Genomic DNA, 14,740 nt, shown 5'->3' on the forward strand with positions numbered 1-14,740 from the left:
TCCCGGGGAACATTGATGGGGATTTCAGGGTTGGCACAGAGCGGGCATCAGACAGCTGAGGGACCTGTTTATTGATGGGAGGTTTGCGAGCCTGGGGGAGTTGGAGGAGAAATTTGGGCTCCCCCCGGGGAACATGTTCAGGTATCTGCAGGTAAAGGCATTTGCTAGGCGGCAGGTGGAGGGATTCCCTTCGCTTCCTGCGAGGGGGGTGAGCGACAGGGTGCTTTCGGGGGACTGGGTCGGAGAGGGGAAGATATCTGATATCTACAAGGTTATGCAGGAGGCGGAGGAGGCGTCAGTAGAGGAGCTGAAAGCTAAGTGGGAGGGGGAACTGGGGGAACAGATCGAAGACGGGACACGGGCTGATGCCCTGGAGAGGGTTAATTCTTCCTCCTCGTGTGCGCGGCTTAGCCTCATCCAATTCAAGGTGCTGCACCGGGCCTACATGACTGGGACGAGGATGAGTAGGTTCTTTGGGGGTGAAGACAGGTATGTCAGGTGCTCGGGGAGTCCAGCGAACCATGCCCATATGTTCTGGGCATGCCCGGCACTGGAGGAGTTCTGGAAGGGGGTGGCGAGGACGGTGTCGAGGGTGGTGGGATCCAGGGTCAAGCCAGGATGGGGACTCGCGATTTTTGGGGTTGGGGTGGAGCCGGGAGTGCAGGAGGCAAAAGAGGCCGGTGTGCTGGCCTTTGCGTCCCTAGTAGCCCGGCGAAGGATCTTGCTACAATGGAAGGATGCGAGGCCCCCAAGCGTGGAGACCTGGATCAATGACATGGCGGGTTTCATTAAGCTAGAGAAGGTCAAATTCGCCCTGAGAGGGTCGATACGGTCTGGGGGTGTTACAGTTATTATGGGTTATTTTGTTGCATTTCATTGTTTGTCGTTATGTTTTATATTTTCTGTAAAAAATTCCAATAAAAATTATACTAAAAAAAAAGATAAAGATAGATAGTTTTTTGAAGAATAAAGGGATTAAGGGTTATGGTGTTCGGGCTGGAAAGTGGAGCTGAGTCCACAAAAGATCAGCCATGATCTCATTGAATGGCAGAGCAGGCTCGAGGGGCCAGATGGCCTACTCCTGATACTAGTTCTTATGTTCTTATGTTCTTATGACCCAAGCCGGGAATGAAACCAGGGACCCTGGCGCTGTGAAGCAACAATGCTAACCAATGTGCTACAGTGCTGCCCATCTCTATCTCCCTCCTGTATTCTGACCCATGGTTGCTCGAGATCCGAACCACTACGGTTGTGTTGTCAGCAAACTTGTAGATGGAGTCGGAAACCAAATTTTGCCATGCAGTCGTGTGTGTACAGAAAGTACAGTAGGGGGCTAAATTCCAAGCCTTGCGGGGCCCCAGTATTGAGGACTATCATGGAGGAGGATGGTGATGGTAGCATCTGGGACATTGTCTCTAAGGTATGATTATGTCAAGCTGTTTGTGAGACAGCTCTCCTAATTTTGGCACAAGCTCCCAGATGTTAGTAAGGAGGACTTTGCAGGGTTAACAGGACTGGGTTTGCCATTGTTACTTCTGGTAGTCTGTCCGGTCAACCACATTCTTCTGGGTCGGAAGTCACATGTAGGCTGATAAAGTACAGATCATTAGTGCTTTAATGATTGGAAGCCAGTGTCCAATGACATACCACAGGAACCTGTGCTGGGTCCCCTATTATTCATCATTTATATGAACGACATCGTGACTCTGTGGGGGGTAGGATCAGCAAATTTGCAGATTACACAAAGATTGGCTGGGTGGTTAACAGCGAGGTTGAGTGTCTTGGGTTGCAGAAAGATATAGACGGATTGGTCAAATGGTAAGATAAGTGGCACGTGGAAGTTAACTCTGAAAAGTGTGAGGTGATACACTTTGGAAGGAGTAATGCGAGGAAGAAGTATTCAATGAACGGTCTGATACTAGGAAGTTCCGAGGAACAAAGGGACCTTGGCGTGTTTGTCCATAGATCGCTGAAGGCAAAAGGCCAGGTTAATACGATGGTGAAAAAGGCATAGGGCACACGTACCTTTATCAATCGAAACATATGTTGCAAAAGCAGGGAGGTCATGTTGGAGTTATACACAACTTTGATGAGGCCACAGCTGGAGTACTGTGTATATTTCTGATCACCACATTATAGGAAAGATGTGACTGTCGTGGAGGGGGTAAAGAGGAGATTCACCAGGATGTTGCGTGGGATGGAACATTTAAGTTATGAAGAGAGGTTGGATAGACTTTGATTGTTTTCATTGGAGCAGAGAAAACTGAGGGGCGACCTGATCGAGGTGTACAAAATTATGAGGGGCATGGACAGGGTGGATAGGGAGCAGCTGTTCCTCTTAGTTGAAGGAAGGGTCAGTCACGAGGGGACACAAGTTCCGGGTGAGGGGCAGGAGGTTTGGGGGGTGGGGGGGGAAACGTGAGCGAAAACCTTTTTACCCAGAGGGTGGTGACGGTCTGGAATGCACTGCCTGGGAGGGTGGTAGAGGTCGGTTTCCTCACACCCTTGGATGAGAACTTGGCATGTCATCACATTCAAGATCATGACATGGGAAGTTTATCTTGATTTCTCATGATTGTGGGCTTATGTGGCATGGGAGAGTATCCACCACTTTGTCATGTTTCATGATCCTGTTTCTCCCTCAGTCTCTGGTGGGATGAAAGGAGTATCTAGTTTTGTCTAATGATTGTATTAAACCAGTTATGATGTTATTCTCCTGTTCCATTCTGTACTCGCATAGGTCAAGCCATTTTTGTTTTTTGTCTCCATGCTTGTGGCAATGTGTTATTTTGTAACTTTGTTGCGTTATTCTCTAAAACGTAAAATCTCAATAAGTATATATTTTTTTTAAAAAGCAGAGTCGAGAACTGAAACAAAATGATCCAAAAAATGCTGTTCACAATATTTCCCTGGAGGTCTCATCAATTGCTGGCCAGAATTATGGGAGACAAGCAGGAGAACCCCAGGAGAATTTCAGGCCTTTACCAGTTTTATTTAAGACTGTGCATTGAGAGAGAAGTCAGGAAGCTGTTCTCATATAAAGGGTTGTAAAGATCGGAATTCTAGGATGTGGATGCTGGATCGACTAATAGTTTCAAGAGTAAGATCAATAAATATTTGTTAGGCAAGGGTATCATGGAATCGGAAACAAAGATGAACAAATGGAGTTATGGTATCGATCAGCCATGATTTAATTGAATGGTGAAACAAGCTCAAGAGGTTGAATGGACTACTCCTGTTCCTATGCATGTGCTATATTTACTGAATTTCATTTACATTTCTATCAATGAATCTGGTTACTTGATCTGAACTGAGTCAGGCTTGAATGCAGCTTGGTGATAATATCCTCTCCCAGAGTGGCTCAGAGAGAAATGAAGTTTCAGTGGGTACTAGCGATCCAGGACCACTCTGCAAGGGGCAGAAAACCGGAAGGCTATAGCTTTTGGTCACAGGGAACGCAATGTTCACCTACTTCAAGTATCACACAAGCACGACAAGAGCCAACTGATCATTCAACTATCCCCAAATAAAATATTTATGTTATACTGGTCTTGTGGCAACTTGTGCAAGATGCTTGACCTATCATAATGACAAAGGGTTACTCGATAACAATATGAAGGAGAAATTGAATAAGTTGTCAATAGTGAGAAGATAATGACCACCAGTTTCCTTGGAGCTGCTCCGACTCCACCACCATAACTTTGCTGGATGGATAGTGGAAACTATGGTTACACACACAACGTCCATCCCACCTCCGGGGAGGTATGTCCAATAGCACTCACATTTCTAGTTTCAGTGATAAACGTAAGAAACTAAACGATGAACCTCCTTCCCCATCCCCCCCCCCCCCCCCCCCCCCACTCCGCCCAGGGACTTGTCAACATTCTATAATTTTATTGAATGGATAATGGCTCAGATAATCTATTTCAATAGCTCTAAAGGGAAAAAAAATAAAGTTATTTTCCTTCAAAGTAGGACAATTTACTTTGAAATTCTTATTGTCCCATACCACACACTTCTCCTTTTCATTTTAATATATTTTGCAACATAAATGTAGTTCAAGGTAAAATTGCAGCAAATTCATCACTGACATTTATTTTCCACCAGTATACTTGCCAGATTTTGCACAAAACGTCATCTCCACATTCAAAAGTTGATATATCAACTTGTAATAATTGGCTGCAATCTCCATGAGCTAATTGGGGTCATATAGGGACAATCATTATTTCAAAACATTCACAATTAAAGTGAATAAAGTACATTAAAGCCAAAACATTTAAAATATTTCTGAAAATTGTAATATTAATATCACAGAGCCCCTTCCACAGAACTGAGAACACTTTGCATATTCATTGTTATAGACCAAAATATGTTCCGCTAAATACTGCCACAAAAAACGCATTATACATTCATTATGCCTGCCACAGAGGATCACTCAAACTTCAATGTAAAACTATTTTGGTAAATGTACTTTGAACACAGAAATACTCCAGATAATATTAACAAAGCTACCCAAGGAAAAATGAATCACAGAATAATAGTGCAGATGAGGTCCTTTAGCTAGTCTGCACTGACAATGAAAAACACCTAACCTACTTACCTACCTAAGCCCATTTGCCAGCACTTGGCCCATAGCCTTGAATGTTATGGCATGCCAAGTGCTCATCCAGATACTTTTTAAAGGATGTGAGGCAACCACCTCTACTACCCTCCCTGACAACTGTAAATTCTAAGGCAAACTATCGGTTGCCATGTAATCCTGTGGGTGACAATTGCCATGGAAATGGAAACAGCAGGTATAGAGGTGAGGTGAATGATGGCAGAATGTTAGATAGGAGACATAAGAGATAGTGGATAAGGAAGAGCATGAAACCAAATGCCTGCTGACCCTCAAACAGATTTCTTCCTTTCTTTTTCTATCTGTTTCCCTCAAAGAACCGGTTTGTTTTCAAAATTTGTGGGAAGGCCAATACCTGTTCGGAGCAAGCATGGATAGGGAAAAGAAAGTGGAGAGAAGAGTAAATTATGGAGTTGGGGGTAGAAGGAAACCTTTGAGGGCCACATCTCCCCAGTAACCCACATCCTAAATGAAACCTACAGACACTGATGGTCACCATCATCTCCCAACTGGAAGAAAAAAGAAACAAAAGAAGCGAAAGTTAAAAAGAGAAGCAGAAGGAAGAGAGAGTCAGAAACAGAAAGACAGAGGGAAAATACAACACAAAGATAAGCAGAAACGATAAAATGATGGTTAATCATTTTTAAAACTAACACTTTCTAACACTGTCAGATTATACAGTTGGCATCATGAGCTGCAAGAGCCAAGCTGTAACAATTTATAAATATTAGTAAAACCCCAAGTCTTAAATCCAGTTAACAATTTGACACTGAATCTGGGTACATTAAAAATAATCTTTATATTATAAATTAAATGGACTACTTTTTCTACAGTATTGGCAATATGCTGAGTGTAATACTACTAGTGACTTGACAACTGTACAGGTAAAGCCAATACAAACCAAGGATCTGAAGATCACATAATAGTTACCACACCTACTGTTAAATAAATTGTATTTTCCCTCCAACAGTGGACTACCAATAAACAAAGAGTCCTTACTGATCGGGAACATGACAAGGTTGGCAATGGAGGTATACAAGCATCTACTGCTATTATAGAACTTACAGCATTGAAGGTAGCCATTTAGTCCAGGGCACCCATGCTAGTGTCAGTTCTTCAACCAGAGTTACCTTTCTCCACACACTTAAATACTCATGTAGACAAAATAGCAAGAGTGTGGTCAAACGGCCATCTAAAATGGCGTCTTGCAAAGGATACTGGGAGAATTGACCAAGTTAGAGGACAAGCAGGTTGCAGCTCAAATAAACACTAACAAATAAACTGCAGCCCAGACTCTAGGAATACACAGGAAAAAGTCCATCTCCAGGCCATCCCAGGGGCAATAGGACTAGCATGTCAATTACACCCATCTACCAGACACAATGGCACTTGGATTCCTTATTTGGAAGGGCCTACGTGCCTCAGGCACCTACGGATATGGCTGGTGAGTACACGCCCCGCAATCAAGGTGGCAGGCCCTGATTGGATTTGATTGATCAGGGTGATCGAACACTGATCGATTGATTTGTAGCATCCCAGAGATCGTCCATAAGCGTGCAAAATCAATAAGGATAAAAGGTACTGCGCCATCTACACTCTCTCTACAACGGAACAACGGTGACCTTCAGCAGCCAACGCAAGAAAGACCACCACCCAACGAACAGAAGGAAGACCAGGAACAGACCAGACCAAGGACCGAATATTGAGGACTACAGGATTCAGCACACAGATAAAGGCCAATATCTGTCTGGTACTTGCTAGTCACTCTGAAGTTAAGTTAAGGTCTTGTATGAACTTGTAGTACTCTGTGGCGTAACTTATGTTGAGAGTGTGATTGTGTAACTATAACATGAATGCATGTGAATAGATATCAGCTAGACCATTCAAAGAGACACCACATTATTTTAAAATACTTCCCAAAGATAGTTGCAGAACACTACTGAAAAGGAGTTTGGGCGGGTGATGGGGGTGGAAAGAGGAGGAGTGATGAACGTTCCGTCCTCTTGTGTATATGCAATGATGCATAACACAGAGAAACAAGGAGAGGAAGAAAAAATATGTTTTGCAGACAAGTATGTATTACTAAGCAAATCTCCATAATTTAAATGTGCAGAATAACAGAATTCATTCTGAACACATTTCACAATTGTCTTAATACCCAAAACAATCATTTGTTAATTGTAGACATAAACCCAGAGACCACTTCCAGTTCCAGACCATTGCTCAGTGCAGCAAGCAGAGTTTATCCAATTGAGGAATAAATCGTCCGTCACACTGCTTGTGCTTTGCAGTTCAAAATTCTTCATAACTCTTCCTTTTTCAGTTGAAAATGTTCTATATCTTGGGTTACTCCTGTGGCTGCAGTATTGACAATCATTTAGGTTTTTTTGAAATATATAATGTCAATTATGTTGCAAGTGTAACCGGAAGTGCTGAAACACTATTTACTTTGTGGGAATCCTTTAGGAGACACTTATTTCACTATTTCTGAGAAAATCTCTTGAAATCATAGAATTTACAGTGTAGAAGGAGGCCATTCAGCCCATTGAGTCTGCACTGGCTGCATTGAGGTTTTTCACTGGCGATATGCACCACTCTCCCAGTTCATCACACCAAAATGTTTGTCCACGACACCAGAACCTCTTATTTAGTCGCTCTTAATGAATAACACCTATTTGATCTGCTAATGTCGATAGAAAAGTATTTCTACCCAAAACGCTCAGTAACTTTTTTTGTAGGGTTAAGTTAGTTAATTGTATTCTCTTGAAAAAGCTATGCAGTCTCTGATCCAAGAAGGCGTGAGGACAAAATGGTTGGAGTAGTTGGTTGCTCCTTTTTGTTATGATGGTTTTATGTGGATGACTTCCCAACTGTTAGCATTGTACGTGTTTCAGCATCTTCATCATTGCTGATTAAACCTATCCGATGCAAACGTGACAGTAACTTGGCATGTACAACACTTCAAATTATGACAGATGCACCAGATGCCCAGGAAATTGACTAGCATTGTTAATTTAGACACTTCTTCCAATTCAATAATTAAAAATTGTCTTTAAAGTAGTATTTATTGGGATTTTCAAATTTTACCAAATTGTATCGAACAGACAAAAGCAGAAAGTGCAAAAATATAGCTACAAATGTCAATGTACAACACAAAATAATAGCCATTATATTATTGGGGAAAAATCAGACCGGATGAATCAGGCTCAAAATCCCCAACATAGACTGACAACACTCAAGGAACTAGGTTGACAAAGCTCGAGGAACTAACAGAGCAGTTCCAGCTGACAGGGGGAATGAACTAAGATACATGGAGGTCAAAAACTACTTACATAGGGAAAAGAGGACATACCCATGACCACCGCAAGTCATCATTAGAGGACCTACTGGACGAGGACATCTCAGGGAGGGAAACTGCAGCGACATGTGTGGCCGACTACTGGGAACGGCAAACACACAACTGGACGAGACAAGAGAAAAATGGGAGGAGGACTTGGGGTTTGAAATAGGGTGGGGACTCGAAGCGAAGCACTGCATAGGGTCAACTCGACCTCCACTTGCGCAAAACTAAGCCTCATGCAGCTTCAAGTGGCTCAAAGAGCCCACTTAACTAGAACCCGAATGAACAGGTTCTTCCGAGAGGTGGAGGATAAATGTGAACGGTGCCAAGGAGGTCTGGCCAACCACGCCCACATGTTCTGGGCTTACCCAAGACTCATCGGGTTCTGGATAGCCTTCTTTGAAGCAATGTCTAAGGTGGTGGAGTCATGCCCAAGAGTGATAGTCTTCGGGGTCTCAAAACAGCCAGAGATATTCATGGGGAGGAGGGCCGGTGCTCTTGCCTGGTCTCCCCAATTGCCTGCCGGACCTTTCGGAATTTCTCCAGATGGAGAAAATCAAATTTGCCATCCAGGGGTCGGAAGGCTTTCACAACATGGGACCATTCACTCAGTTGTTTCAAGACCTGTTTGCACTCAACAGCCAGTAAACCAGAGTGAACTGAAAAAAAACACAGCACAATAACATATATGTCAATGAAAGGAGTAGGGGGAGGGTGGGCAGGGAACAATGAAACATAGAACCCAACCAAGGTTGGCAAGCAAACAACAAATACACAGCATCACGCCAATCATGCAGGAACAAAATATAGGAGCTGAAGAGGAAAGAGGGCACAGCTAGGAGGGGGTGGGGGGGGGGGGGGGGGGGGGGGGGGGGGGGGGGGGGGGGGGGGGGGTCGAGAAGAAAAGAGGAGGGGGAGGAAAGTGCGGGACCCGGTTGGGAATAAGCAGCCACTGGAGACTGCAAAACAAGAAGCCACAACCGATGTAAATAGCGAAAAACAAACGATATATATATATATATACACACATCATTTTTCCTTTTTTTATTGTTCTATTCTTTATTACTTTATTATTTCACCTCTTATTTTTCAATGTATGTTCACAATTGCCTTTGTCTTGTACAGTTTAAAAATCCTGAATGAAAACACTTTTTTTTTTTAATCTCCAACAAGTTCCTTCCAGGGATAAATGAACTGTCTGTCTGCAACCAAACAGGATACAGACAACATTATAGACCTACATCTCTCAAAGCTACAAAACAAAATGACAAGAAAGAAGAAAACAATACCCTGAGAACCCCGTGCTGAGGGGGACATAGACTAACTCTTACAATGCAATTTCAACTCTTCTCCACATACAGACTCTGGAACAGGCAGCCATCCTATATCTTCCAGGTGGCAAAATAACAAAGTAAAGACAAAGAGATGACCAGGCACAACCAAACCTTAATACTCACCCTAGGGTCTCCTATGGAAGAAGTAAAAAGAGAGCAAGAACAGGAGCCAAAAGCAAGAATCCAAACTTCAATAATCCCATCTCCAAGACACAGGTCAAAGGACAACCAGCACCACCTCAGAGGACAAGAAGATATTGTGCTCCCAATCATAAAAGGGGCGGGGCGGGGCGGAGCGGGGGGGGGGGGGGGGAGAACAGAAAAACTGTGAGAGCAACTCCCAAACTGGGAAGCCCCCTGGGAGAGAAGGAGGGCCACCACCCACACCACCTCCCTATACTCCACAGCCAGGACCACTCAAAAAAAAAGGATTAGGTCACCCTAAAGCTAACATAGGTCAGAATCTGAGAGTCCATGACACCAAAACTCACCATCCAACACCACCACAGGCAGCCTTCGCAGACACCAATAACAGTCAAAGAGGGAGACCCACAACTACATCAGGAGAAACCACCGACTCCCGCAAAAGGGGAGTCCAACAAACCCCAGTCCTCAACAGGATAATACACTGCCCTCTTGGGCCTGAAGATGAAAAGGCACAACCAAGTTTAAAATAACTGACTATTGAGGGGGGGGGGGGGGGGGGGGCTTTCCTTGAACGTAGCAAAGACAAAATTAAACTTACCACCCACATCCTCCTCCCTCGCTCCTCCCACTGCTGCTCTCGTCAAGCTCACCCCAAGGATATGTTAGGATAAAGAAACTGTGCACAATTCCAAAATCAATATTCAGCTTAACCTTGTTAAATCAGGATGGATGCCTGTGCAGGACATTACATTCAAAATATTTACTTGCCTGCAAACAGATAAACCGACAACATTAACGACAACAATATGATTATCAAGGAGTAAAGTCCAGGATAACAACTGAGGAACGAGGCAGTCTTTAGCCACTTCATTGGCACATGAAGAAAGTAGCCATTCAGGATAAAGCAGGATCTGAAATGATGAGCACTCTTCAGGATCTTCCAAGGATTCCAACAATCGGAACCTCATTACCAATATGCCAACACGACCGAACTCAGGCAATCAACTACCTCGGCTCCAGCAGAAGAGGGACAGCCCCACTGGCTTAGGCGACCCACCCCCTCCTGACTGACAACAAAAACAAGACCACACAGGCCCAGAGCTGGAAGGCCAACCCAACCCTAGGCCTCCATCGAATTTGAGCTGCCTGGCCTCCAGATCGAGATTTGTGAAACATGGCAGCCGGATCTCAAACTCAGCTAGGAATTCTCCGCCACCTCACCAAAGACAACAGGCACAACGGGGTTCCTCGTTGGTTGCCCTTCGTCCGAAACTGAACCCCTTAAGATGGACGACAGGCCTTGCGACTGGAAGCCATCAATGTGGATGCAGGCTTCCACCAGAGACCATTGTCTCTCTGCTACAAGAACCTCCTCTTGTGCCACTACCACCTCCACAAAGACGCCTCACAACTCTTTAAATTGGGCTTTAACATCCTGCACCGCAGAGTCAAGACTATCGGATGAATCACCTTTGTCACTAGCAGCCCTCATCTGTCAGTGTACACCGTATCGTCAAGACAAGATAGCTCTCAAAGGCAGCTGCGTCACCAAGGACCAGGCCCCACCCCAACTCTCTCCAGTCGCCATGAATCAATGAGGATTAAAGCATATTGCCACGACTTAAAAGTGCTAAACATTGACCAACAAATATTGGCATATAGTAAAAGCCATATAAACCAAAAAAGACAGAAAAAAGAGATACGCACAAGGATAAAAACAAAGATTGAAAGATGAGCAGAGCCGGAATGTGCGAAACGCTGCTACTCACGCACTCCGATCACATGATCCACCAATTTATAATTTTGACCAACAGAAACCCCAAAGGTGTCTGCCCACTGCCAGTGGTCATTAGTAGCCTACGTTAAATATTTATTTCCTATAAGTATTCTACGAAAGTAGAAAGAAATCCTGTCACTGCTAATGAAAGAAAAGCTTGTGTTCATTTAGTGACTTTCACAAGCTCAGGATGTCCCATTGAGCTTTACAGCCATTTAAGTATTTTTGAAGTGTAGCCCCCTTATTGTGATGCAGGAAATATGACAACCAATTTTCGCACAGCTAGCTTCCACAAACAGCAATATCATGAAAGATAAATACTGTAATCTGTTTTTGTGACTTGGATTAGGGGATAAATATTGGCAGGACACTGAGGGTGCCCTTCTTCAAAATGGTGCTTTGAGATGTTTTATGTTTGCCCGAGAGATCTGATAGGGCTTTTGTTTAATGTCTCATCTGAAAGATGTTACCTCTGGTAGTGCAACACCCCAAAGTGCAGTATAACCTCAGTACTGCATCAGAGATATTTTGGTAACTTTTGTGCTAAAGGCTCTGGAAGTGGAGAAGTGGATTGCAGCATTGCTTCAAAGATGTTGTTAGGTTTTGACAAAGAGCCACTGAATGAAATGCAAATATGAGGAATTAATTGCATTGTAGAACAGTCTGAGAAAGGTATAGAGAGTAGATAGGGCAGCCGATAAACATACTTTTATTGTTCAAGTTGCAAAAGGAAGCATACCCTCCACCCCCCCCCCCCCCAAAATATTGACAATATCCCCACATTATTGTACAGATCGCAAATTGAAACCAGAGACGATTATCAGATACTATCCAGCTAGTTTAAGGGTAAAGATACAAACCAATGAATAGTGCTGATAAGCAACAAGCTGGCAATAGTGCAGCACAGAAGAATGCTGATTTCAAGTGCAACGAGCCTTTCAGAGTGATGCGCACCCAAAATGAGAAAACATGTTTAAAATAGAAAGATATTAATCCCAACTAACCTTTGGACACTAAGGGACAATTTAGCATAACCAATCCACCTGATCTACACATCTTTGGATTGTGGGAGGAAGCCGGAAACCCACCATGACACAGGGAGAACTTGCAAACTCTACAGTCACCTGAGGCTGTGATTGTACCTGGGTTCCTGGCGCTCTGAGGCAGCAGTGCTAACCACTGTGCCATCCAAATGTGCTTGGAGAAGACTTGGATGAATCTCCAGAAGAACTGTTGTGTTAACCAAGTTTCTGTGCAATAAGAAGGCCTTCATGAGTGGACATGCATCTCTTTGTGGGTATTGGTCGTGGCCATTTGGGCAAAGTACCACAGAATCACGAGAGAAGAATAAAGTGGAGGGAATTTTTACAAAAAAAATGATGATATAATAATAACCTTTTATTGTCACAAGTATGAAGTTACTGTGAAAAGCCCCTCAATACCATATGCCGGTGCCTGTTCAGGCGGCTACCCATTTAAATTCTACTACTGCTATCATTTTAAGTTTTAAACATAAATACAAAACATGTTGAAAAAGTTAGCACTATTCCCATCCCAATTAAATGACGCATTCAGAGGGGACATAATATTGTCCAAGGACAGGTAGGCAGCTCGAAGGTCTCGCACAAGTGTAAAGAAAGTATTTGGGGCACAAATGGAAAATGGAAGCTAGGGTGCAAAGGGAATCAAACACTTTGTCCTTGAATTGGTTATTTTATCGGCTCCTTTAACAATTGAATTTTAGCGTTTCTTACGTTACAGTTGCAATTTATTTTATTTTTAAAGCTAAGCAGTCTGCTCCCAAGGTATTGAGAGGTGCTTGTGGGTGGGGAGATTTATGCCATTGTGTTTCGCAATCAGACAAAACAAAATCCTGGCAATCAGACAAATCAAAATCCAAACATGTTTTTCCACCTATAAAATCGAATTGGATGGCATAACTGATCGTGCTCGTCAATACGGAGTGAAATTGATATGGAGATGATGATGAATAGGCGAATGAAGGGGGCAGGGGAAGCAGTGGGTCACGTTGGGAGCTGGAACCCACACACAGCAGGAGCAGCATCCAGCCGCGGAAGCCCCTTTGGTCGGCGGCTGCGCAGGAGTGAGTTGGGTTGGAACCTCTTGCGGAAGGAGTGGGCGCGAGCCCCGGGAGAAGTTCTAAAGGCCTGCTCGGCGGGCCGAGCCGCGGAGAGGCTGCAGCAGATACTGCTCCTACTACACAGCACGCAAAAACAGAGAGACGGGCTGCAGGGCAGGGGCTGCTCCTCTGCACCTACTACTTACACGTTATCGCCCGTCCGCCTTTCTCCACTCGGGCCTTTGGAGGGGCAGGGGCTATATATTCACCCTCTCGTTTCCTCCCCAAACAGTGACTCGTACAATCTAATAAAGTTAAATAGAGTACCTGAAACTTTCACAGCTTCGGTCCTCCCGGGATAGGCTCGATCCTTAGATAGCATTTGAATTCGGGTAGCCATTGCAAGCCCTACTCTGAGGATAAGAAACTGCTGCCAAATACTCATCGCCCGAAAGAAAATCATGTGAGAAAGTTCAACACAGCCCAACCCAGAATGATGCCTGTTTAATCTTTACACATGTCACGCTTTGCCCTTCCTCCCATGCAGCTGCATAAGTTTTATTTGATGTTACCTTTTTTTTTCCAGAAGGGATACTTTGTGTTTTTTAATGAACAAATCGGGTTCAGAGTAAAAAATACTTTGTGAAACTTATTTTATGCAGCAGCAGGTTGTGATGTGGAATGCCAATACCCCTGCTATTTGCCAATTCTGGCTCCCTTTTTGAACTCCTGACCTGTACCTTTTTTCCTGCTACTCTCCCTTCACAAAACTGCCGCACTCAATTTCCTCAAAACCACGTTCAGGGATGCCATATCCACCCCTGGAGAATTATTCCTCTGCCCTGATTTTATTTTATTATTGTCACATTTATACAGTGAAAAGTATTGTTTCTTGCATGCTGTACAAACAATGCATACCATACATAGGGAAGGAAGGAGAGACTGCAGAATAATATATTACAGTTATAGCAAGGTGTAGAGAAAAGATCGACTTAATAGGGTACAACTTAATAAGGTACAACTTAGTAGGTCCATTCAAAAGTCTGATGACAGCAGTTCTTGAGTCGGTTGGTATGTGACCTCAAACTTTGGTATCTTTCCTGACGGAAGAAGATGGTAGAGAGTATGTCCGCGGTGCGTGGGGTCCTTAATTATGCTGGCTGCCTTTCTGAGGCAGCGGGAATTATAGATAGAGTCAATGGATGGGAGACTGGTTTGCATGATGGACTGGGCTACATTCACGACCTTTTGTAGTTTCCTGCGGTCTTGGGCAGAGCAGGCTCCATACCAAGCTGTGATACAACCAGAAAGAATGCTTTCTATGGTGCATCTGTAGAAGTTGGTGAGAGTCGTAGCTGACATGCCAAATTTCCTTAGTCGTCTGAGAAATTAGAGTTGTTGATGGGCTTTCTTAACTATAGTGTGGGGGGACCAGGACAGGTTG

The 14,740-nt window shown here is 43.9% G+C and overlaps 1 protein-coding gene across 2 annotated transcripts in view; it reads right to left on the minus strand.

Moving 5' to 3' along the window:
• The window catches only part of msra (methionine sulfoxide reductase A), a 492,501-nt gene extending 478,679 nt beyond the window's left edge, over positions 1 to 13,822 (minus strand). Inside the window, exon 1 of one of the 2 annotated variants that reach the window (XM_038800009.1) lies at positions 13,624 to 13,821. In XM_038800009.1, the coding sequence (XP_038655937.1) occupies positions 13,624 to 13,759 (136 nt within the window). In that variant the 5' untranslated portion in view covers positions 13,760 to 13,821. Of the gene's footprint in view, positions 1 to 13,623 lie in introns of both variants that reach the window. The other variant, XM_038800010.1, reaches the window with a different exon arrangement.
• Between the last annotated feature and the right edge of the window lie 918 nt (positions 13,823 to 14,740).

This window comes from Scyliorhinus canicula, chromosome 6 (assembly GCF_902713615.1).
Source record: "Scyliorhinus canicula chromosome 6, sScyCan1.1, whole genome shotgun sequence".
Taxonomy (NCBI): domain Eukaryota; kingdom Metazoa; phylum Chordata; class Chondrichthyes; order Carcharhiniformes; family Scyliorhinidae; genus Scyliorhinus; species Scyliorhinus canicula.